Below are 22,660 nucleotides of genomic sequence, written 5' to 3'. Positions count from 1 at the left end.
TACAGAGTCTCAACCCTAGAGGAAGTGGTAGTCTTAGACTTCTCTGTAAACACAGAGCACCATGCCCTCACAACTATACCAGCTTATGTCTACCTTCAAGAGTCAGGTTCTGGGAACTCTGGTCTCGTCTGCAAATCCCCCCATGCAAGGGAAACCCCTTCCAAGCTGCCTACCAGCTTGCCTTGTCATAAGCCTGCTCACAATCACTCTAGCACGAAGCAAGACTTCAAGGAATTCAGAAGAGAACAAGCCATTAGGACCAGACCATGAGCTGTGGATGGGATCAAGCTGTACTCCATAAAACTGTACTTTTCTAATTACTGCAGTAGATGAACTACCAATGAAAATTGCTTGAGAGTTCAAAGCCTGCACATCACAGAAAAAGATGATCCCACAATATGACCCTTCAGATGCTGCTGTCAATGTTCCTTGACATCTATCCACGCAGATCACCTTGAGGAGAAAATCTGTCAGTCAGCCCTGCCTTTCTACATTTCTGGCAGTTTTACTGAGACTGCTGAGAAGACCCTTGTGGAGGATCGTGGACCAGAGCAGAACTTAAAGGGTTACCAAAGCAGAAGACATCGCCAGAACAGAAGAGAATGTGGTAGAAGGTGGGAGGAAGTGTCTACAATGTGCGTGGAGCCAAAGGTCGCATGACCCAGAACAAGAAGATGATTGAAGAAAAGAAAAAGCATGTTGAAAGCTGATAGGTGTAAAGATGGACATTAGTTGTTGATAGGTAGAAATATGCACACTGTAATTTTATAGGGCCAAGTATTGCTTGTTAATAGGTTAAAGATGAAACTAGTTCTTCTATAAACAGAGGCCTGAAATAAATAATAAATTTTTCTCTTGCTGACCAGCAAGGGTATCCATGTCCCAGTTGCTACAGACTCTAATGGTAGCAATGAAGTTCCATGTAACAAGACAGTGTCCACCACCCGTTTCACGGGACTCACCACATTGATTTCAGTGATACTTGAGCATAAGCTGATTAGAGGACTCAGAGCAAAGCACTTGGTTCCTGTATGTCATAACATGACCTCCCTGAAGGCACCATTTTTAAGTCTGCAGTCTTAACTTTAGACATAAAAAGATGACTTCTCCAACTGTGAGGTACATGGCAATAGGGAGACTCCAGACCCAGGCCTTCAGGGAACTTGTACATGAGTTTTCAGACTGTCCCTACACCTTCAGTGATGACGAGGAAAACTCGTAATTGCTTTTGCAGGTACAAGAAGTAAGAACCAAAGACAGGATTTAGACTTGCTTGCCATGAGCAACATTTTGCTTTTGTGTCCCTTGTAAGCTATGTTTGGAGAGAAGGATCTACACAGCAGAGGCCAAAATAACATCAGGATCAGCAAGATTTTGAAAATCTGGGAAAGCCAGAACAAAGAGCACCGTGTAATTTTCATCACACATGCGGCAAAGTCTATTTTAGAAAGGGTGGTCTTAGAAGACTATTTCTTTTCTTTCTCAGTCACAGAACCCTCCTCTATGCTAGTGATCAGATTCTCTTTCACTTCAATTGCTCAGTATTTTAACATGCACACTACATGGTATATGCCATGCAGTAGTTTTTAATAACAAGGGCCACTTGTGCTTCCTGACTGTCAAAGGGTCACAAAGAAACCTCAGGTATTTCACAAGTTACTGTTCAGCAAAGCAAGTAAAGGTAGCTTTTTTTCCAACTACGTTAATATAACACAGGCTGTTGCTTCCAGTGTCTCACCTGGCTGTTTCTCAGCCTCAGTGCTGAGCAATCTTTTCTGGCTACAGAAAGACAGGGCACCTCCAAAACCCATGGACAACTTCCATAAATGAAGTTCAATTCCTAAGGCTCCCACTGTGCCTGCATAGCACAGGCAGTTTCAAACCCTGGCTGAGATTCCATGCCATATGTACAGCTACCTCTATAAACAGCAGGGTATATGATGCATGGAGGCCTCTGCTCAACAAGCAGAGAAATCCAGATGGAATCACTGGTGGCCATTTCTGAAGCATGCCTGCATGTCAGAAAGTATTCAAGGGTCAATATATCATTTTTTTTAAGAGTTATCATTCCTGAAAAACCCCTTCTGATAAACTATCAGCAAACAAAAATGCAAAGTGCAAAAAAAGATTCAGGAAAGTAACTGTGCCAGCAAAATCATCACTAACTTGCTAATGAGCTTAGAAGACTGCCACAAAGCAGCCAACAGCAATTTTCTAGACAGCAACAGCCCTTTTTCACTAGCTCCTAAAATTGCCTATCCCAATTTCTTCTTGCCTACTTGTTTTTCCCATCTTCACATGTGAACTACTCTGAGGCTGATCAAATCTGTCCTGCTTTTACACAGACTCCTTGGTGACTAATTGCTTTTCATTTTACCTACTTCACTCTTCACTAACACAGCAACTCTTTAATTAGCCAAGATCTCCATCTACAGCCTTCCTTTTTGATCTCTATCCCCATGCACTTACTTTTTTTGATTAGGGATTTTTTTGCCCCTCCCCAAAACCACTTTGTATTGTTTTGTTCACAGTATTAACCTTCATAGCATTGAAGCTGAATTACATACTCAGCTTCATCTCTGCCTCTCACAGCTATAAAAACTTACCACTGCACTTTTGAAGATGCTATAGACAACAAAGAAACAGAAAGGATGCAATTCACCCTCTTATTCTGGCTATTTGCCAGATGCATGCTGTCATTTTGTCTTTATGACTATGCTATAGGATGCTGTTGCAAGTTTTTTCTAACATGTTCTGAATGTAGACTTTTCCTGATAACCTGTTAAAGGCTGCTGCAGGGTAAGGAGCCTTTATCAGCAGGGTTCTTACTTTCTGACTCTCCTGACTCCCACTCCTGTGCTGCATTGTTTATAATAATAAGGAAAACAGAACACTTTTTCATCTAGAGCCAAGTGTAGAACTCGGTGCTGTGCCCCACAGTCTGAAAGAAAGAGCCAGATATCCTCAACAGATAAAAGTAGGTGTGTTTGCTGAATTACACTGTTTGGGTACCCTTATAATTTCCAGAGTGCCACAAACAGGGTAGAATGTAAAATCAAGGTGGTATGCACAGTCTGCATGAATCATCTTCCAGTTTGGATCTACACAGTAATACTGCAACAGCAGAAATAAGTAGATGGAAAATTCTGCCAGGCCACGTATCTGCCTCCACAACATCGTATTTTCCCTGCAGTGTATTCCCTAACATCTTGTCAATCTATTTTGTGAATAGGAGACAAGTGGATATAAATATACAGTCATGAGGTGAGCGCTCACAGTGCTGGATTACATGAGCTTTCCACAGTGCTCCGCAACGAGGAGATCTTTCAGAGCAGAACTGGGATCTGAACTGTGGGAACACACTGAAAGGCTCAGCCAAGATGTGGCCATGCTCAGGTTTTTTCCTGCATACTGGTTTAATTATCACAAAAATTTTACTTTTTAAACATTAAACAGTTTATTTAACTACTAAACAGGAAAGCTTAAAGTATAAACTACTTATAAATCAGGTCGGAAACTAGAATTTCAATGTCCTACAGGCAGCCCTCATGCTCTTGGTGTCAAAGCCAATGTCCCTGCTCAGCCAGATAACCACTACTGGCAAGAGGCACAAACAAGGCCATTTTAATGAAAAATGTCATTTTCAGATTCAGCCTATAGGTTATTCAGGCAGTGGAACTGCAGCATGTTCCAGAGCTCTCACAGCAAAACAAGAGTAACTTCCCAGTTTGCATTGATGTACAGTCACACAGAAAGTGTTTACCAGTGTTTCCAACAATACATCTACTTCCATTTATATTTTGTGTTAGTCCTGGCAACCTCTTTCACTGGTAAAGTTCAGCAATAATACCAGTGCACAAACAAAGAAGTAAACACTCATGAGCTACATTGGCTTCTGTTAGATTTGGAATCAACAGTGAAAGAATCCAGAGTTTGTCTAATGGCATAAGACCAATCATGCTAGAAAAGGGAATGTCACTTCAAAGCTGCAGGAGAAGCAGTATGAAAAACTGGGAAGAAATAAAAAACTACAGTCAATGTCTGACAGCAGGCATAGGACCAGCCTGGCTCGTGGTACCAAAGTTATGTAGCTAATTCCAGAATTAACAGGTGTAGCTCTTAATAGTCTTCACTGGCCTGAGCACAGTACTTACAGTGCCTTAAAGGCAAGACAATTTTAAGGGCTGTGATTCAAATCCCAAGTCTTCTCCAGACTAAACCACAGTAAATGTCTGCACACCTTTCAATTTGCCACCTGTAACATAAATACTACTGTCTCTTCCCTAACCCCATTTCCAGTTTTGCGTATTTCAACAGTGATGTGTTCAGCCCCTTGCTAAGCAGGAACACCAGCTATTTAACTTTGGTTGAGGTCCTTCAGAAACTCTGATAGCATCAACATGAATGAGACCTTATAGGTCTATTCAAGCTTCTCCCCCGAGTATACCACTGACCTCTTCTAAGTTTTCTCTCCTGTCAAATAAAAATAGATTATAACAAAAATCAAAATCACTGTTTAAATATGGTCTTTACCCACACCTTGATGCATTTAACCAAAGGGGGCAGCTGTTTTTCAAAACTACAAAAATCACATTGTTTAAATTAAACTGCAACACACAACTTTTCTTTCCACAAATTAAACGAAAGTTAATTTATAAATACAACTAAACAAACATATTTTGACAACTCAGCTGACATCTTCACTGCCCTGAATGAACGGGGCAAGTTTCTTCAAAGCACAACCTCTGCATTACTTGATAATGCCTCAGTCAAACCAGTCATCAGACAGGTATTGTCCTGAAGGTAAACAGTCAAGCAATATGGAAATGGAAAGGATACAAGCATGTGCCCTGTCTCCACCAACTCCTACATGCAGTGATGCAGACAGCAGGACTTCAGTTATATAAACAGCAGGGCTGACCATTACAGTCACCCCTTCTGGGGTTTCACTTATGCCCAGGTACTCTGTATGAGACTGTTTCTCTCTGTCTCACACAGACCAAATAGTTTGTCCAATATCACACAAGAGAGAACCAGCTGATGAGGTGTGATCAGAAAGAGTTTGGCAAGCCACAATATCCACCCACATTTTAACTAGGTGCTCAGAGAAGCCTGTGACATTTAACCCTGCAAGACAAAGCACAAAAGTTTCCTATAGACTCTACCTTTGAGCAGAGAGCGGGTACCAAAAAAGAACACACCAACTCAGTATGCAGCTCACCACTGTGTGTCAATACGAATAGATCCTAAAATACATTCCCAGCACTTAAACAGCTGTTACCTGCAGGTCTCCTGCATCTGGTGCAGGGATGCTCTGGCAGCTAATGCTTCTAAAGGTCAGATCTTTACATGCTAAGATAAGGAAAAATCCATTTTAGTCCCCAAAGGTGCAATTGCTACTCACAAGGGTTATTCTATGACACTGAAAAAACATAGTAGGAAAAAGCTTCATCACACACCCTTGTACTGCAGTAATGTTGATATGGTTTACCTGATTCTGAGTACTCTGAAGAACAAAATGTGAGTATAAGGAAAAGAAAGGCACAGTAAAGTCTTGAAATCTTCTTTCCATTTAACCCAGACAAAATATTTAAGGATTACTACTGGTAAGTCTTACTGTTCTGTATATGTTTGAGGAAATGACAGCAGGTCTTGCTTCCCAACACATTTGAATTTGACAAGATCAGTGGGAATTACCAGTTTTATGAATCAAAAATACTTAGATCTGACCTTGCTGAAAGTAACTGAACTCACACAGATGGATTTCACAGGAGATGCAGATGTGCACACTGCTTGACAAATACGGAGCTAGATTTCAACAAGAGGCCCAGGAGGATACATGTCACTTGACTCCAACACCCCCATTCTTTCCTGCTTCTGGTCCTATGCAATGATATGGTTTAGCAAAGTTTTCCATCTGGAGACACTCTGCTAGAGGCATAGCACACACCATATAAATGGTTTTAAATGGTATTAAGCAGCAACAGTTATAAGAAACTCTCCTTCTAGCGGTGGGCAATCACAGGTCTACCACCTTGAAATGAATTTTGCTCCCCATAAGTTAGGATGGGGGTGTTTGGTTTTTAACCTCTATAGAAAGCACTGGTCCTAAAGAAAAATGCAAATAGAATCTCCCAGATCACTATTTTGGGCTTATTTGTCATTCTCTGATATCTAAAAGCTTTCTAATGCATTGAGGGAAGAAGGTGGGGGGAGAACATGGCGTACATGTTAAAATAAATTTTTTTTAAAAATTAAACAAACAAAAAAAACCCCATACAAATATTCATGGTGTTAAATTTGTTTAACATTCAAGCACCCAGAAACCAGGGAAGTGAACCCCAGTACAAATTGAAAGTCAATACCACTCTTTAGGACTATAACCATAATATATCTACTCAGCAAAGAGCTATTGATTAACCAAATTACTTTGCAGTGTGCAAAACAGTTACCTACAGCCAAACCAGCAATTTGGCAAGCATTTTGCTGGCCCCCATTTGTAGCAAATCTCTGAGAAAAAAAAAAGGTGTCTTAAGACTCTCTGCAGCACAGCTGCAGACCATAAGCAATGGAGATGCCTTTGCTCAGACAGGGGACACTTGAAGACTCTCTGTAACTCCTGATGTACTTTAGTTTTGAAGAGTTCACCTCACTTCAGATATTCTTCCACTGAAGTAGATCAAGTACTGGATAGAAAAGGGGGTTAGATTTCAAATGGGCACCACCTCTTCAGAAGCAGACAGAAGCAAGTAAATTTGTATTCTTACCAAAAATTTACTTCTTTAATAATGGAAGTAAGTGCATATAGATCAAGCCTGCTTTTGCACTGCTTGTAACCCAGACCTACATTGTAGATGTAAAACTAGACAAGGAACATCCAAGTTTAATTTACTCAGCCATTTTTAATCCACAAGGCTGACCATAAAGCATAAAAACCTAACAAATGGCTTTCAAAGTCTCATAAGAAGTTAGATGTGTAAACTGCATCAATTCAGATAAGGTAAGATATGACTAAGGCTAGATAAAAAATATTTTAAATACATTTGGCTGTACCCTTCCTCAGTGTAAGTTAACTTATTTCCACTGATTTCAGACTTAGCAATGTTTTGATTTCCCATACAAAAATAAACAATACTTCAAGCATCACTGTACATTCACATCTAATCAAACAATGGAACTGAAGCTTTCATGTGAAATTACTGTCAACCTGTCTGTTGTCATTTTGCAGTCCAGACCAAAGAAAGCTTTTGCTTTGCTTCTTTCCAGGTATGACCATGAATCCCCACTGAATGCAACTGGATGGCATCAAAACAACAATGACAAAAATCTGGTGTCTGTGCACCTGCTTGCTCTAATTGCTTCCAATTATCCTGAAGGAGCTCTGCATTTCTGGGAAGCAATTATTCCAGAGAATAACAATGATTGTCACATATCTGCTAAGTAATCAAGGGCCTAGCCCAAGGAACCATCAAACCTCTATGACACCTTAACATCAAGTTCTGAAAATAGGGAATAGAGTCACCTTTGGATGGGGGAAGACTGGACAAAGAAAGGGAAGTCAGGGTAGAGACAGCACCCATAAATGCGAATAAGATGAAGGCAGAAAATTAACTCAAAACTCCTAGTTTGTTTTTCTTTTTTCCTCCAAAAGGACAGAGACTGTATTTTTAAAACAGCCAGAATTATGTTAAATGTGCAGATTGTAGAAAATGACCAATTGTCGAACAACTCAAAAAATGGAAGAAAAACTTGCTGTTTATCATGACTGTTAGTTTATAAGGAGCAAGTAGACAAGTAAGGAATAGGAGAAATCTATTTCCTGTCTGTTTTACTGGCTAATTTGAAGAAGAAAAATAGAATGAGGAAAGAACAGAGAGGCAAAACAGAAGAAATAAACACCAGGAAAAAAAGATGTCTAAAAAAATTCAGGGTCCTCTCCAAAACCTTCAAACTGAGAGCAGGTTGAAACCAATCCTGTTCATTACCTCAGCTGGCAGCTGCCATAGTTGCAGGCAGAAGTAAGGTGACCACAAGGGAAGGGCCACTTAGCAGTCTGGGTGATCAGTGACTGCTAAATATGACAGTATTTTTCTACGATGTGGCTTATTTTGAGAAAAAGCTGCAGGATATTCCCTTTTTGATATTTTTCAACTACAACTCTCCAGTGTTATTAGGCAGTCTCTGTAACAGTAGTTAATGTATCTCTAAAGCTACAAATCTAGCAAACATTAAGTGTCCTGCGTTTTGTTAAACTTAAAAGCAAACCGTGCTTTCCTTTTCCCCATGCCCGTGACCCTCTGTGCATAGAGCAGAACCATTGCAGCTCTGTCTTTTGGCATGTCACACAACACAGCTACTGCACAGCTGGACTTTGTTCTAGGCTGCCTCTCCTCAGGGAAGTGCACAGCAGGGCAGGAAACATTCCTCACTCAGTGGTTACCTTGCTTTAAATCTGCATAAAAGACAGAGAGGCCCCAGGCTCTACTGCAGGCCATATGCTGCAGCAACAACAGAAGAGTAGCTGCATAGTCTCTTGGTGCCAAGTCATTATTAACTAAGAGAGAATTTCAGACCCTCCTAGATCCCATGACTGCAGCTTATTTACTTGGCTTTGGATGCATAGATATGAGATGCACATGGTCCCCATGGCCAGTAAGCTAGGAACAGAAATCAGCTTTTAAAAACAGGTAAACTTTGAAGGCAGGAGAACCAAACAAGGCCATTCAGACAGTGCATACAGCTTTCAAAATGAGTTAGACCAGCAAAACTGTGCTCCAGAAGAGTCCTGAGCAACAGCATCATGTTTAAAGTCATGATGCTTTCAAGAGGCTGAAAAGAGAAGAAAAAGACTAGAAGAGAGACAAAATAAAAATTTCTCAGGGATTTTTTTTCCTCTCTGAAAGACAACAAAAACCAACTCCATGTACTTTGGCGTCAACACCTGTTAAAAGAACAGTTTAATTATGATAGAAAACAAGCAGCTCCACATATCCAGAGATCAGCACTAGCATACATAAGTATTATCTTTTGGCCTTTGTGAAGTGCCTGTGTTTCTCTCACCAAACTCCATCAGTACTACCTGGTCATTCCAAAAGAAATACCAATGACTCACACACACAGATAGATTGGATAACACTTCCCCAGAAAACTGGTCTAACAAGAAACAATGCAGCAATGAGGTTAACTGTCAAAGATTACATCACAGCAGTTTGAGTTACATTTTGTAGTTAAAGTCCCCCGTGCCCACTAATGTGGAACTGATCAAAACGATCATCAGAGCTGTAATGGGAAGAAGCTGCTAGCAGGATGCTTCTGCAAGATCCCCTCCCCTGTACACAGGCAGTACCAGTTTCATGATTAGAAGGCAAAATTGTTAAGAGGAAATTAAGTTACAGAATGCAAACTTTCAGCTTGTTTCAAAACTACTGAATACTGGCTTTGCTATATCAAGTTTTTAAAAATTGAAAAAGTATGTTCTCTGTAGCAGAAACTATTTGCACAAACCTAACTTGTGTATTATCATTGCTGATGGACTCTTCAGTGTTGTCTTAAAGCATCATACACAAATTACTCTAAACGTCAGAACAAATTAGAGAGCTTCCTCTGCCTCCCTGAGTGATTTTCATCTCTAATGTTCTCATTTCTCCCTTCTAGATCAAGTGGCAGAACTGGGGCTCATTTAGCCCTAGATAAAGCACAGTTCTCCAGGCTGACAGAATTGCAGTTTACACTGTAATTTAAAACAACTTTACCCACCTACATTAATGAACAAACTAATCAATTACTTACTGTTCTTCTTGTACATCAAGATTTCAAAGGAGTTCATCTCATAGTTCTCAAATGTTTGCCGGACCTTGTCAATTGTATCTTTGTCTGTCAGCTCTCCATACATAAAACTGCAAATAAAGCAAGAAATTCAAGTCAGATACTAAAAAAAGACACAAAGCAATTTTTTTACAGTGTGAAAAGGACCCCCTAGAAATAGTTCTTATTTGATTTTGTTTCACCTGGAAAGCATATTCGACAGATGTAGCCCCAAGAGATAAAAGACAAAACTGGAATAAACAGATTACTTTTCTCCTCAAGCAACAAGCACAACACTACAAGCTATTTAACAGAAAATAAATCTGTTCTCAAATACCTGCAGGTGCTGCTTTTTTGCATAACTTCTGCTCTGTGATATCCCGATAACTTGCAAAATCCATCATTGCTGTAGACAATGGGCCAATCCACTATCTGGGCATTACCCAAGACAAAATTAGTATCTGTTTGAAAAAGCACATCAGTTAGACATTAGACAAGGCTATGGTTGCATTAGAGAAAATACCCATTTCAGGACTCAGTACCAATTGCTTCAGTCCCTGTACAATTTTTCCCAGATATTCCCACTGCAATCAACAGTATTATTCCTGGTTTTAATTTTAAGTAAATTCTTATTTTTAAAAAAGTATTAATTACTTTTACAAAAGTATAAAAGCCTAAAAGGATGGGTTTGTGCAAATAAAACACATGATGATCAAGCGGGTAAAATTCATCTCTTGACAGAAGACAGATTCCCTCTGTGCCACATGCACGGATCCATGACACTCGGATTGAATGTGAAGCCTCTAACAGTGGCCAAGCCAACACATGAGCAATATTTCTCCTCCCTGAATGCAGACATTGTGGCTGCTCTCAATTCCCTTCACTGGTGGCCACACAAGGTCAAATACTTCATGTGTGAGGGGTAGAGCACAGCACGCCCAATGAGATACCCAAGAACCAAGGTTAGCATTTACACCAGTAGAAGGAACTTTCTGTTTGCAATACAAGCCAGAAGGAGTTTCAATCAGTAAGAAAAAAAACTAAGCAGGATTCACACCTCCATTCTCACTGGATCTGCCCATGACACGTTTTTTATGACTGCTATCTCAAAACTACACCTGTGCCAAGACAGACAGCACTGCTGCTGCCTCAGTGCTGGCAGGCAGGAGGAGGTGGTGGCTCTTCTCCCAGCTGCAAAGACTCTCTGGCTTTTGAAAGAAAGGCTGGGCAGTTACATGAGATCAAGAGGCATTCATATTTAAGGGGAGCCTTTAAGGGAGTCTACCACACTGTCTACTTTTCAGGATCTGCCCCTAACTGCTCAAACCTACATAGTCATCATTAGTGCCTCCTACAACCACAGGCAAGACATTTTACCTATTAATTGTAAAGAGTTCTGTTTATTTTAACTTCCTCTTTAATATCTTTCACCCCATTGCAAACTTCAAGTGGGTTTAAATAAAACATCTAATGTAACTATCTAAATCCATTGGTCAATTCCATAAGCATGACTAAGTGTATCTTGATACACTCTTTAGAATGAAACACACCAGTAATATAACTTCAGGACATTTCAGCTGCTTTGTTTCTCACAGCCTCTTTTAAATACCATAGCTTTTGCTTTCTTCTTCGGAAGAAGTACTTTCTTCCAAAAACATTACACGTCTTTTACCCCCTCCCAAGAATAAGCTGTCATTTCTCGTTGCTTAAGCAAGTGCTTTTGAATATCTATTATAAACACTGTGTTATATTGTCTTAGGATATTTTTAAATTTCATCAGGAAGTACAAAAAAATGACAAAAAAGTATGCAAATACAAATGTTAGGCCAGGTCCTGCCCTGATCTGAACAGTGTTATTTCATGCATTAATTCCTTCCCACTGTCTCCCCTTCTCAAAAGGTAACTTTCCCTTCGCTCCGTTTCCTAAAGAGTTTCTATTAAGCATTTGCCTGCCTTTCACTTAAACCTCACTGTCTTCAGATAAATAATCTTTTTGTTTTTATTGAAGGCTACATAGGGCACAGTTTTGATGGTCATCACTGTGTTAATCCTACTTTTATCTAGCTTTACAATGCTTCTGTGAGGTACAACAGTGCTCTTGCCCCCTTTTTATAGGTAAAAGCAAAAAACTAAGTCCAAAAGAGGATTTAAGCACCAAATGGTGAGACTGCAACAGTCTAGCCCCGAGATGCCTGGCTCTCAAAGACTTTGTAGTTAGATGCTCTGTGAGTAGTGATGGAGAGGAGAGCTGAAAAAATTAACACAACAAATAGAAACCTGTCCAAGTTAAACCACAGAATACAATGGGAAAAGGGGGATATTTTAAGGTTGGGTTTTTTCCCCTTTCCTATATTACTTACAATACCTAATATTTCAACATAAGCCCAGGTCTCACAGAGAATACAAAGATTCTTTGCCATTACTGCAGAAGCTAAAGAATCACATTCCCACTTCCTTACATTTTGGCCCATTGAAGCCCCCACTTTTTTGGACTGGCAGTTTCCAAAGGATGCACAGAAACCATCCACACATTTCCCTCCTCCAACAGCATTTAGGGCATTCTCCTACAAGATGCAGGGCTACCTGAGTGCAATGAAAGCTCAGCCTTTATTTCAGCTCCTGAATGACTAATTATCAAGCTACCAAAGAGAACAGATGTCAACGTCCTCACCATATGAGTTTTTAAGTCAGTGTGACTTGACCACTGTACTTTATGCACTCCTAGTAGGCAACCCTGTTAGTCTACACTGGGTGAGCCTCTCTGGGAGGTGGAGGTAGAATGTTTCATCAGAGAGTCCAGGCTGGGCTTAGTTGTGAGTTACAAGCAATTTGAGAGATCTTTATGTACCTACAAAGCTTTAAAGAAAAAATCTTGGGCACCAAACAATTCAAAGAACAAGACAGAGGTTTTGCCAATCCCACTGTTTCCTAAGTGTCTCTCCCTTCCAGCTAGTTCCCACTTCATGCATCTTCACCTTTCTTTGATCCAGGCTTTACATACCTGACAAATGTACTGCATCTCTTCAGAAAGAGTGTCTCTGACAACGGTGTTAAGCCTGTGTGAACATTGGCAAGACACAGCATAAAATAAGGACTCCCACTTATAACACCCCTGTATAGTTTATTCTGACAGATAACCCAGAGGTAGAAGGGCTGTCCTCATTGCTATCATTTACATTCAATTGCACTGACGTTCTTGACAATGTGCTGCTTGGAGACAGCTCATAATCTGTTAAAAAATTGTTCCTAACATAAGAAAATATTAGACAACATCCAGTGAGGCAAATATTGCCACTCCATCCGCAGGGACACAGGGTCCCAGAGGCCAGGAAACAGCTGTGGCTTTGTTACACAACAAGCATGAGGGATGCTCTAGTGAACTCTGAGCATCACAGGGAAGAGCCTCTTGGGGACTCACAAGTGGGTCAAAAAGGCCAGGAAATGAGTTGATTGGGAGGACCGTGAAGAAATCCACTGCTAAAGTCTCTTCAGAGACACTGATGAAATGGACATGTAATAGCTCCAGTACTCAAACTATTTAGTGACTTTAGGCACCTGTTTGAAAGGACTCAATGGACTCCCTTACCAGGAAATCAATTTCTATCACAATGGCAATTGGATTAGCAGTATTGCCTGTCCCAAGGAGAAGCTGTAAGCATCATTGGCCCTTCTTATGAGCTCCAGGATGAACTGAGCAAGAACTGGAGACGGCAGGCTCATGTAAAAGACCTAGGGTTCTGTTGCATGTGGCACAGTCTGAGCAAGACCACTGGGAGGCAAGGAAACAGGTAGTGTTGCAACACAAAGCACATCGTGCTCCAGAAACACAAGTAAGAACTACAGCACCACAAAGGCAGCACAGTTACTTGCATGAGTAGGGCAGGCTTCTGTGGATGAGAGCCTGCAGCACCTGTTCTTTTGTGAAGTGCCTCACTTCATATTTTCTAGTCTGCATTTTCTACAGGTCAGTTCTGCTCACTGCAGTGCACCCTCATGTCAGCCTTTACACACTCAAACGTCAGATCTGTTTTGGATTATCACTTTAAAGTAGATGTGGCTGCTTTAAAGCACCCAGAAAAACATTTTAACTCCTTCCAAAATGTAAGAATGGATTTCACTCAGTCACTGAAAACAGTACTTTCCCCCACTCAGAAAACAAACCATTACAGAAGAATCAGAAAATGTCTTCCCAAATAACATTGGTCCTTTAACAACAGCAATAGCAAGTCTCTAGAACAACTCTTCACTAAAACTAATGTATCTACTGAATCCTATGTTATATATAGTGCTTTGTTTAACCAAAACTGTCCATCAGCTCAAACTTCCAAAATGCCTGAAGACAAGATGCACTCATAGACATGTGTCTGGCCAGAACTAGCTGGCTGAGGAGAGGTCACCTCCTTGCAAGATCATGGAGCAAGTGCTTCCTCCCAACCATTCCTCTGCACAGCTACACATTCACACCCATTGCATCCCAGCCTCTCCTGTAAGGCAGACCTTGCCAAGCCCAGATCCCCACCTTGTTCCACAGGCCAGCCCACCAGTTCTGCCTTCCCTGTCCCTTCAGTGACGCACGGGTCCTCTTCTGGGACACACTGGCAGAATGTCAGAGACCAGTAGCCAGACATATTCTCACAGGACTGCCAGACACGTTCCCTCACTGCACAGAGGAAGCCAAGGGGAAACCTCTGCTCAGGGATTTGTAGTGCAGACCTTGGTGATAACAAAGGCTGCTGCCCACTGCACCATCACATATGTGGGTCTGTCAAAGCTCCCACAAGTGTGCTCATGTTTGTGTAATGCACAAACGTAATTTAAATAGATTGATATCTTTTCCCCACAGTCAGCACACAAATACAAAACTCAAAAGGTTTGCTCCTAATTTATCCCCCTCTCAGTGAAGGGAAATCCAGGCTCACTGTGGTGGGAAGACCTGCTCCTCACCAAACTTCCTAGTTCTCCCATCCGTCTCCGACAGAATAGGAATTGCCCTCCTGCATAGCACTGGTTACTGAGACCAGCAGGTCACTTTTTATCAAGTCTCAAACTCCTCTCATGGATCTCGAGCGGAGCAAACCTAGACCCCTAGCATTACCAAGCACAAATCACTTCTACGGCAGAACTAGAAGAACTGCTGAGTACATATGTTTCTTACCCTACTCGTGGTCACTGAGAATAGTGGGAGAGATACAACCTCCTTAGCTACTGCCCCCTTAGCTGGGCACAAAGCTGCACAGGTGCTATGTCACAGCCAGTTTAAGAATAAGGGGCAGACAAACATCCAAACAATTCTACTATTCACAAATTTGTGACTTTCTATCACAAACAGCATCACTCAGACATGGGGAAAAGAGACACTGCTTCACTTCTGTTTAATTTTTTTTCCCAGTACAAGGAAATCAAACTTTGTTTCTATGTAGGCCTGTCAAAATTGCTACCAAAGGATAGGTATGTATGAATTTTTGTTCATGTTTAGTCTTAGATTTGAAAAAAAAAAAAAGGAAACAGAAGCATTTAGTCAGACTGATTAGTTACATTGTTCAAATGTAACTGCAGAGATCAAAATATGGCCCTCAGTCAGTAAAAATAAGTCAAACTGAATTTCAAGTACTTATTCAATCCTTTCTTTGCTTACATGGGATTCGAGGCTTGCACTTCAGAGACCAACTACATTTTCATCTTAACGAAAAGTGCTGTAACTGTAGTCAAAGCAAGTACAGACTTGCTCAAATGACAGAAAGACCATTCATATGGTAGAATAAGAAGAACAAATTCTGCTTTTCCACCCACATCCTCCTGTAGAAGTCATTGGTGTTACAAGGATACTCACATCCACAGTATCCTCTTGATTTCATTCCTAGAGTGGAATTGCATAGTTGTTTATGCATTCCATTGAACACCTTCATCTCTCTACAGAATAATGATATAGTGGCCTCAAAATTGTACATCCTTAATACTGAGGTCAAAATTTTTAAGCTGTAGCCTCAGTCTAATACAAAAAAGCTATTATAAAACCCTACAGATAGGTTCATTTGGGCTTACATGTTTTCTATATTAATTTACTTCACAGAAACAAAAATGGATGTAAAAGCTCCTTGGTTGCCAAAGCACAAACACAATCCTCTAAAGCAGGCATTTCATGCGTATTTAAATATGACTTAAACTGTCTTGTGTACTCCAGGACATAGTGCAAGTGCAGGTTGAAAAGAATTATTAAAAAATATATTTCATCATATTTATCACAAATAACAAGAGAGACACTAACTAAAACAATAGCTTCAACTGACTCAGTTTAAGTCATTATAGAAAATGAATGTTAATTGCAACCAGTAGTATAGATAAAAACTACTGGTTCCATCTCAACATTTGTTACTTTGGATTGTTATAGAAAATATTTTACTGCAGGCCTCTACCATGAGAAAATTTCAAATTGAAAATAATATCTTTCCAACATTAGTAGCTGTAAAATCTTCATCGTTATCTGTATTTTTTTAAAAAATTAAACCAATTACTGAAGAATAATGGAACAAGAATAGCTGAAATTGCACTACAAGTGCACCAAAGCCGCCATATGCATTTTGTGCACAGCACAGTTCTTCACCTACCCTTGAAGTAGTGTCCATTCTGAGGAACTAACAATAACAACAATTAAAAACAAAACCCAAACACAACATTCACACAAATGTGACATTATCATGAGATAATTAGATAATTTTTAGAAATTAGAAAGTTCAGTTGCTAAGAATCATACATTGCACCACTCTTATTAAAGAACAAAAACATTGTTTAGCAGCGAGACTTCATCATTCAGTTGGTCAGGGGTTTTTTTCCCCTCTCATCTGATCTTAAAACTAATCCAGGAAAACTCATGCTTTAGTTGCACTGATTATATGAATCTTTCTTCAGTTTAAAGAAGCCATTTGATTTACTGATTATAGCCTTAAAAGCATTTGACGAGACTTTACTCCCTGCTCACTTTTATCTATACGTATTTCAAAAGTGCATTAACAAATTCTCCAATGAATGGGTTTCATTAAGATTTGCTTTACAATCTTGTTCTAGGATTTAATGTAGAAATTGATTGATATTTTGAATTATCACAGTAGAACTTCTTGAGCTTTCAGAACATTAATTTTAAAGCACATTACCTATCATCTCTGTGTTGAACATTTTTTTTCTTGCAATCTATAAAAGCAATTTTAAGGAAATCAGGTCTTACATTTCTAAATGCATAAAAGTGCTCACATAAAACTAGACTTCTGGCCTAGTAAAAGCCAGAAAAAAAATTATATTCAATTCAAGTGATATTGAGGGAAAAAAAAAAGTCAAAAGATATTTCAGTGTACTGACCAATTACATGAAAAGCGTGGATGAAAATATATGAGTCTCCACAATTGTTAACACAGAAAAGAAGGAAGATCAGGAAGTAACAAAACCCTCTGTTTCATTCTATTTGGGAAAATGTCCTTAATGAGGAAGCTGCAAGTTGTGCCCTTGCAATTTCTGAAGGTCTGCTGCTTTTATGGAGAAATGTCTTGTTTTAATTAATGCCAAGAGACAGACCTACGCTTGCAGACTTTACTGAGACAAAAGTGATTTTACAGTAAATCTTGAAGAAATTGGGCATTTCGAGATTAGATGCAAAAAGATACAGACTCAAGTTCAATCACTGGATGCCAGATTTGTAGAGGATAACATCCACTTTGCCTTTCACAGGGCAAGTCACACTAATGAAAGAGAAACAAAATCTTCAGCTAAAGGCACTCTATACATACAGCACCATCTTAGTACTGATCCAACAGCTTCCCATGCACTTTTTGCAAGGTGTCATTCTGGCAAAGAGCTTTTCGTGCAAGAGAAGAGAAGCATTCTCCAGGCCAGATCCCTCTATTCCATTACAATGGGAGGAAGAGGGGGGATATGCTGAAATTAACCCACTGAAGTTTGGAAGGTGGATGAGATTTTAAACAGCCAGCATGGAGCAGAAAACCTCCTGTATATCTGCTACAGACTTACAAGTCAGCCCATTTGACAGCTGACATCGCAGACATTGCACCTCGTAAGGAATACCTCAATATTGTCCTTCCCTATGCAGTTAACTTTGTCCTTTTCAATACTTTCATGTCCAAAACAGACACTAAAATGCATTTCCCTATTCAGCAGACCCAAACTAGGATGTCATTTACCTGCAGCACCAGGCTTCTGAGCTGTTCCTCTGCAAATAATGAATTTCACCCAGTGCTGCCTAAAGATTCATCGAAAATTATGGAAATTTATGAACTGTCAGGAAACCAAACATATTCTATCAAAACAGGAAAGAATACTCCACCTCACAAATGTGCTTGCTAATTTCAGCAAAAGCAGTCCTGTTGTCAGTATGAAAATATTTTCTTGACCACTGATGCTCTTTGCTGAAGGTGTTGCAGTGGTATCAGGTGATACCCGGCATCTGCCTACCCTTGGTGCCTCTCCTATGGAATAGTGATGCAGAGGTTGTCACGTTAAATATGTGTTCCTTACCAACATAACAGCTCAATAGCCTGAAAGCAGCTAAACCCACAACACTTCAGACACCAAACCCTACCTTCAGGGAAGCACAACCTACTCTGCTGCTTCTGCACCCAAATCACATCAGCTGCAGCCAGGTCTGCATCTCCATGCCACACTGCTTACTGCTTTAGATTTTGAAGGGTAGGCAGACAGAGCCAGACTGCAGCAGACACAGCACCGTCAGGTTAAGGATCCCTTGCACACTTTTAATTTAAATTAGCATGTTATTCGTTTTTGTTACTCGTTTTTGTTCTTTGTTCTCTGTTAAGTTTCTTTGCATTTCTCTCTGACTGAACATAAAAACAGCTATTTCAGTTTCAGAAGTGTTCACAATAAAGTTAATTTCTCTCCCAGGTTTAAGCTGATGGTACAAGGCTAGCATGCCCAGGTTGCAAAATGTTTATTGTATTGGGACTTCAGAGTCTCTAATGAAAGCAATGTCATAAATCATGGAAATGTCTGTTATACTCGGAATCTGTGTCTGAAGGTGCTTTTTCTTTCCCTCTACAGGGAACTCTCTGCATTCTCCATCAAAAGGTGCAGGTTTGCTTCCACACCTGACATCTCTTCAGGGTGTTCCCAAGAGACTCAGTGAAAGCAAAACTAAATTCACAAAGTCTTATGCCTTCTAACTTCCCCTTCTTCCAACCTCCTCATTTTGTCCATAAATCAAAAAAGCATCTGTGACTTCCATTGAAATTCCAGAGCCCTGTAAACACAGGGCTTACTTTTGCCATCCTTACACATGCACAATTATCACACATCTCAGTGAGAATTTTGACCAAGGAAGGACTGAAGAAACCAGCTGGCATTTACATAAACTGAGAATTGGTTTTGCCTTCAGTTATTGATAAAGCATCGTAATATCACAAAGAATTAGTATTCTCTACAATGTATTGTACCATTTGAATTGGGTGCCCTGGCCATGATCCAAGTTTATAACTGTTATTATTATAGTGCTTGTATACTCTGGATGTATTACATTACCAAGAAAAACATTAATACCACATTAGCAGTAATCATCAGGGGCTACTGATTCTTTATATACTGCACTGTTTTACAGCATGGGCTCATTTTCTGTCCCAGTGGGTGTTCTGATCTTTAAATATTTCAATGCTTCAAACAAATTTTTGTCAACCAAGCACTGCATGCAACATTTATTTTTCTAGCTCTGCATGGCTAGTAAAGAAACACAGCCTTTAAACATTAAATACAAGAAATTAGAATTATTGTGTCCCTCACTTCAAAGAGGAACAAATCTAAAATTCACACTTCATCCAAAAGATGTTCTTGTGAGATAAAATCACAGAGGACCAGATGAGGTCCACAAGTCTAGAAAGATGACACTTAATGTATTCCTTCCTGTGTGTGCTGACATAAGGCTATCCTATCCCGAGGTGGGTTGAGAAATTCTCAATTCCTTCTTTACTCCAATGTGTGGGAAAGAAGTACTGTGCAGCTTCTAACCCTAGCACAGCTCCTTCGGCTTGCATTCAGTGCACGAGAACCCATCTCAGTAGATTTGCAACCTAAGAAGAAACTCATCCCTAGTAACTCTAAAGCAGATGATTCAGACTAAAGGAGTTTGAAGTGAATCTTGCTGCAGATGGTGTGATATAAACATGAGCAAAATATTAACCCTAATGGAAAAAGTCTGAACTCGCATGCCTGCATACACTCTACTACCGTTAGCCATTAAACGTGCATCAGCTTACCAGTCCCACATCTAATATGAAAGGCTGTCCAAAGAATTCCTTGTTAAACTACCAGTAAAAAACGCTATAATTAGTGCTGTCCTTAAAGCAATGCTTCCAAAAGAGGCTGCATGCCAATTCTTCTCTTATTGCCATGCAGCCTCTTTCAGAATTAACACCCCTTGCCCCAAAATATAACACATTGCAAGAAAATGCTTTCCTCAGTTCACCTGTGACTGACGATATGTATATCATATACAAGTTCCTTTAAGTGAAGCACTTATTCAGTACATATTTCTGTTCAATGACCAAATTCCTCTCCTTTCAAAGAGAATCCTCCCGAAATTAGGAACATTCCTATATCTATATGAACTCAATATCTGTTGGCACTACTTAACTTGCTTGCATGTGCCAGCAAATATAGTTTGACAACAAGCCCAAGCTTTATTTAGCCAATCCCAAATGGTCTAGATAGTTTCATTGTGGGTCACATTACTACCCAATTGAACAAAACCAAGAAAGGGGAGCCAAACCTCAAGTTTTATGGGCCCATTTAAACACTTATCCTGTGGGCATCCCAAATCATCTCAATGGCCAAGGAGACAGGCCAAGACAAGACAGGCAACAAGGAATCTGCGAGTTTCCATACTACCCCCATGCTGGTCAGCACAGCCCTGCCTCATGAGGAGAGAAAGGAGTCTATTCTTGCCTCCTGAAAGAGACAGGTTAATGAGACTGACGGTCACACCTCAGAACTAATTCATACAGCATTTGTATGTGACAGCATCACATTTACAGCCAAGCTGGACTGGGTCCACAAAAACTGCAAGGTACATTATAGAAGAAATGGGCTTCTAAACTCAAGTCACTCCCCTAAGGTTCTCCTAACACATCTGAACTGTGCATTGTTTCCTACCAAGCTTAGTGTAAAAACTTTTGTGGATTACAGCCCTCAGGACTTGCTGAGAATTTGGAAACGACCTACTGTCATTTTACCTGTGCTGTCTAGCACCACACTGTGTTATGACACCTTCTTAATAATGGGAGAAGAGAGGAAGAAACAGAGCAGAGCTTCTGCTGCATGATTCCCCCATCTCCAAGCCTCAACTGATTTATTGCATCAAGGCTTTGACACTGAAAGCCAAAAGAGAAAACTGGTTTTTAATGAAGGAAATAATCTACAAAGTCAAGACACTTTTAAGAAAAGCCTTTGATAACTGTTGTTGGAAGATTAGAGAAGCAGTCTGAACGTGATGAAATGTAACATTCATTTAAAAAAAAAAGTGCAAGATTCACTGTAAGACTGGTGAGCATTTTTTTCCAGAATGCAGCTTCCAACTCCTTCCCTTCTACAGGAAAGTTGCAGAGAGAAATAACCTGTAAAAGGAGCCTCACAATTTTATATGAACATATGGTCTTATCAAAGGCTATTTCTCCAATAATACTGCCTAATTGGAAAAAAATTGAAAACCATTCTTGGGATCATTTGAGTTTTCAGCTGCTTATCAAGAGGGTTAATTGTCTTTGCCTTATCAGAACAAACTGACTATGTTTTTAATTAATTAACTTGTCTTGTCTTCAAAAGGAGCTTGATCCTGCATATTCTCAACCATACTACAAGTTTGTAATCCCTTAAGTAACCCCATTGAAGTCAATGGAAGCATTAAAAATGGCACAATTTAGACTCGGTTCTTTAAAAGAAATGCACATGCCTAGGTTAAACAAATACATGAACGCTTGCATGGTCCCCGGCTCACTGAGGAACAGCCTTTGGTAAGTCCCTAAGTGAAAGAATCTGGATAACATTAATGCATATTTGCATGCAATTGTGAAATTCGAGGCATTTTCCACTCCGCAGTTTTCCAAGAGACAGACCTGGTTACAGTGTACTAGGAAAAAAAAAAAAAAAAAAAAAAAAAAAAAGAAATATCTGCCCTCAGCCCTCAAAATGGCAAACTCTCTCCTCACTTATGACAAACCTTCCATTTCAACCGGGGCAGGCAGCTTTCGCTGATGCCCCCGCCCCGGGCTCTCCGTGCCCAGAGACCATCTTGAATCCCCGCACCTTCTCCCCGGCCGGAGCCGACGCCGGCCCCGACGCCCCGCGCCCCCCGCCCCGGGTCTGGCGCTCCCGCCGCAGCCATCGGGTCTCTCAGTCCGCCCCGCCGTGCCGGCGCACCTGCAGCCCGAGCCCCGCCGCCCGGGCTGGGGACTCCCCGCAGGACTTGGGCGGAGCAGCCGGCACGGGCTCCCGCACCTGGATGCGCCGCTCCGGCGGAACCGCCCGGCGGTGCCCCCGCCGAAGGCGCGGCGGGGCTGCTTCGCCCCGGCGAGAGCTCGCCCGCGGTGCCCCCCTTACCGTTAGACCTTCGCACGATGTTCTCCAGGAACGTGTTCTGGGGCGCCACCAGCCCTCGCCTCCCCCCGGCCATAGTCGCTCTGCGGGAGCGCAGCGCGGCGCGGAGGCTCCGCTCAGGGCCGCGCCGACCCGCGCTCTGCCTCGCCGCCGCCCGCCCGCCCCGCGCTCCTCATGCCTCCGCCGGGACCGGCACCCGCGGCTGTGCGGCACCGCCGCTCCCGCCGCCGCCTCCCGCGCACCGCAGCCCCGCGCC

The 22,660-nt window shown here is 41.0% G+C and overlaps 1 protein-coding gene across 3 annotated transcripts in view; it reads right to left on the bottom strand.

Annotated features, from left to right (window-relative positions):
• KCNH1 (potassium voltage-gated channel subfamily H member 1) overlaps window positions 1-22,528 on the bottom strand; it is a 184,780-nt gene extending 162,252 nt beyond the window's left edge. For all 3 annotated transcript variants that reach the window (XR_003527419.1, XR_003527420.1, XM_027641626.1), the window contains exons 1-3: window positions 22,408-22,528; window positions 10,142-10,265; window positions 9,790-9,896 (exon numbers count right to left, since the gene is read on the bottom strand). Coding sequence is in view for 1 of the 3 variants with exons in the window: in XM_027641626.1 (XP_027497427.1) it covers window positions 9,790-9,896; window positions 10,142-10,265; window positions 22,408-22,480 (304 nt within the window). In the remaining 2 variants the exon portion in view is untranslated. The remainder of the gene's footprint in view (window positions 1-9,789; window positions 9,897-10,141; window positions 10,266-22,407) is intronic.
• Window positions 22,529-22,660: the final 132 nt, after the last annotated feature.

The sequence above is a fragment of the Corapipo altera genome, unplaced genomic scaffold, assembly GCF_003945725.1.
Source record: "Corapipo altera isolate COAL_440 unplaced genomic scaffold, ASM394572v1 48b, whole genome shotgun sequence".
Taxonomy (NCBI): Eukaryota; Metazoa; Chordata; class Aves; order Passeriformes; family Pipridae; genus Corapipo; species Corapipo altera.
The sequence above is the reverse complement of the archived record's forward strand: the minus strand, read 5'-3'. Positions and strand labels throughout refer to the sequence as shown.